General features: G+C 33.4%; 1 protein-coding gene across 1 annotated transcript in view; it reads left to right on the plus strand.

Annotated features, from left to right (window-relative positions):
• Nucleotides 1-673: 673 nt before the first annotated feature.
• LOC134233687 (uncharacterized) overlaps nt 674-3,667 on the plus strand; it is a gene marked incomplete at its 3' end in the record, with an annotated part of 5,561 nt that continues 2,567 nt past the window's right edge. The window contains exons 1-3 of the mRNA XM_062715670.1: nt 674-725; nt 762-864; nt 2,648-3,138. Of these exons, the coding sequence (XP_062571654.1) occupies nt 772-864; nt 2,648-3,138 (584 nt within the window). The remainder of the gene's footprint in view (nt 726-761; nt 865-2,647; nt 3,139-3,667) is intronic.

Genomic DNA, 3,667 nt, shown 5'->3' on the forward strand with positions numbered 1-3,667 from the left:
TATTCTATAAAAATGTTTTTGCTAGAACAGGTAGAACATGCAGTCCGGAATCATACATATTGTTCAAAAAGAAACTGAAGGCATACTATATCTATTTTTCAAGCAAACATGTGATTATTCCTTTTTCATGTTGTTATAACTTGTGAATTAAAAATGTTATTCATGTATGAACGGTTCGATTCTATCAAACCCACTCCCATTGGATCCGCCAATGAAATAAATTGCTTTATTGGAACTCTTCATCATGAGGAGATACAAAAAAAATCGTTACTGGAAGTTTTCCCGAAGTCAGTGTTTATGAATTATGTAGGTAAATAAAAGTTATAACTTATATTAATGATATTATTCACTTGTCTTTAATTATCTTAGTTGATGAGTGATATTGATTTTAAACATGCTAATGGATACAGGGGTTTATTTATAGTAGGCCAATAGATTAACACTTCAAAATAAAGCTCCCCTTTTGAAAAAAAACAAAACTTTTTCTCATGTGTTTGTTAGTGAAAATAACGTAATTATTACTTATTAAACATTAAGACTTATAGAACACTTAAAAATTATACGAGTTAATTTTAGAAGTGACTCCAAGGTCTGCTGTCAGAATGCAGTATTACAATAATTCTTCATCTCTGGATATGTTCATAGCTCCATGCAGTCCAACCTAGCACTCTGACACTGATGCCGAGATTCTCTTCTTTTATGTAAAGACTGAAAAGGGTAGTCCAGTGAGTAAAACATGTATTTCTTTGTTTATTTTGTAGATAAACAGATATGTCGTCTAATGAACATGAACCGATGAAAAAGAAATCTCGGAGAGGGAAAGCCAAGGATCCTACACTAACAGAGGATAAAAATCCGAACTTGGTAAATTTTTAATCCACCCTTGTATTCTAAAAGATTTCCCATGTAAGTATGTATTATCGTTTGCAGCTAACTGTAAAGTTTCACGTTACGTAACGAACTAGTTGACAGCTGCACTGGAGGTAAATTGTACACGCCTCCTAAACCGCAAGCTTTACGACTAGAACGTTCTTCTTATCCCTGATTGGTTGCTCATGCAACAGACTATTTCCGTGTCAATGTTGATAATTTGAGTCGACCAATCAAGTGAATTGTTTAAGCTGGATGCATATGACGAAAAAGATCACGACGAAATGGAAACTTTACAGTTAGCTGCAAACAATAATAAATGACAAAATCATAAGTCTGCAAGTTCAGTTTTATTCTACACGTAAAGAGGGGTATAGACTATATAAAGAATTTTTGTCATTTACAAACTAAACTTGGGGAGCGACTATGCCAAAAGCAAGGATTTGGAAGTCAATTATACATGTACATGTGATATGTACCGGCTGTACAGGAAATATCCTGTATATTTTACTCCCATCATGGTTTCCCGGCTGTACACCAAAATTCACGGGAAATGAAAATGTGTACCATATTTTGAAATGTTTACCAGAAATCACCATTTTTCTTTCATTCCCTCTCTCGCAACGCATGAAATCTCGAACTATGCGTGACTTACTGTGCTTGATTAATGTAAACAAAACATCATGAACCAATGTGTGAAATATTCCCGTGATAATAACATAGTAATTAGCTAGGAGATATCAAAGCATTTTGTTTGGCTGATTGCTTTTTTATACGACCTTTATCAAGGAATTTTTAAATTATAATTTATTAAAACTAAAGACGTTTCAGAGAAAATCCCATTCACAAGAATTGGAGACACTTTGTGGCAGCAAAACGAAAGTCTAGAGTCTTTAGTCCATTATTTGATTAGGCCTACGTAATGTCTTTTCAAACACAGATTAAGAGAAATGTTTAAAAATTGCAGCTGAATGGAAACGACCAGACTCGAATAAACTGTTTTTAAACACTGTCCTTTTTAAGTTCAGCATTTAGCATAGTTTAATGCCAAAATTCAAAATTCTTCAAGAGTTTCTTGCAATGAATAATAAATCATAATACATGTAAAGCAGTGGTGCACCTGTACATTGAATTGAAATTTATTATTAAGAAAAGCACCTTACATTTTTTTTTTTGGTCGAAATTTTGTACCGTTTTTTGTTCCATTTTTTGATTAGCAATGTACAGTATTTTCACCCAAATTCCAGTATTTTGAAGGCTGCTGTACAGTATCTGGGTCTAGAAATTATCACATGTATGCAATTACTTGAGAGTGTTTTTAGTGACATTGAGGGTCACATCAGAGGACAAATTCTATCAACCAATCAAATCGTTGCCTGCAAAACAATTGTATATTGTTTATGCAAATGAGTCTAAAGCTGTTCTGAAGTTGGCCACTAGTATGTGGGTGGATCTAACATCTAATTTCAATTAGATTGCAGTCAGGTGCTCTTCCATTTGAGTTATCCAGACTGTTATCCACAGCCCAAACCAGTACAGTACAGCTGTAAATACTTTGATAAGATTAAAATAAAAGTATTACTAAAAATAGTGACTTAACTAAAATATCTAATCTTTTGATTAATTCCAAACTTATCTATATATGAATCATTAACTTTTCGGGTGTCTATTAGTGCCTTGATTTATAGATTTGCTAATTTGCAAGGGGATGCCCTGCATCTCAGAATTGCAGAGTCTTTGTTTTTCTTTTAATTTGCATTTTTCTGTTTTCTTGAAGAATTTGGAAACTGAAGCCATAAATTCACCGGACTCACCCCTGAGAAAGAAACACACATCATCTTCTTTATCAACTTATTCTTCATCATGCTTATTGTCTGAACCTGGAGAGGATGTAGAATCAAGTGTCTTCAATAGTCCACCATCAAGTGAGGATGAAAGAAAATATCCAGCAAGTCACTGGGGTTATAAAGATCTGGCATACATAAATATCTACTATGAAAGTGAACCAGAGACTTTAGACAAATTTTTCAAAGATGTTAAAGATGCTTTTATCAAAGAAAAAGGTTTCTGTCCGGACATAAGCAAAATAAGTGACATTTTGAAGAAAGAAGTTGAAGAAGTGTTGACATTTTCTTATGACTTGATGGAAATTAAAAATGTTCGCAAATTGGATCATAAAGAAAAGACTGTAATGAAAGTAAAGCAAGAAATGAAAGAAATCGCAGAAAGAGCTAACATGAGGGAAATGCCAGTAATCTCAGATGAAAAGTAAGTTATCAATTTCTGCATCTGTCTGTCTGTCCATCTATTTTCAATTGATTTCTGATGAAGAAAAACTTACTCAATTTTACCAAATTTGTCACATATAACATCCTTGGGTAAAAAAGGGATTGTAATTTGTTAAAATTGAGAACCAGTTCCCTTTCTGTGAGGATATAATCAAGAAAAAGCAAATTTAGGGTGGGATCCTTATTAACATTTTTTTTTCGAAAGAACAACTCAGCTAGAAGAGGTCAGACCTATATATGGAGCATCCCGAGGATGTGTAGATTGTAAATTGTTCAAATCATGACCTCTGGGCTTATTTAACCTAGAGGTCATATATTTATGGTGATCGAGGGGCCAAAATAGGAGGATAAAAATTTTGCATTTAACATGTTTAAATATTAAAGAAAAATTCCGTTGGAACAACAGGCAAAAGAAGAGAAAAAGGAACTTAAGCATGAAAGCTTCCTGAGTAAGTGTAGATTCTACATTGTTCAAATCCTAGCTCCCTGGTAAAGTCCTTTATTACAAG

The sequence above is a fragment of the Saccostrea cucullata genome, unplaced genomic scaffold, assembly GCF_032062105.1.
Source record: "Saccostrea cucullata isolate Sc308-1 unplaced genomic scaffold, CSIRO_AGI_Scuc_v1 ctg3838, whole genome shotgun sequence".
Classification (NCBI taxonomy): domain Eukaryota; kingdom Metazoa; phylum Mollusca; class Bivalvia; order Ostreida; family Ostreidae; genus Saccostrea; species Saccostrea cuccullata.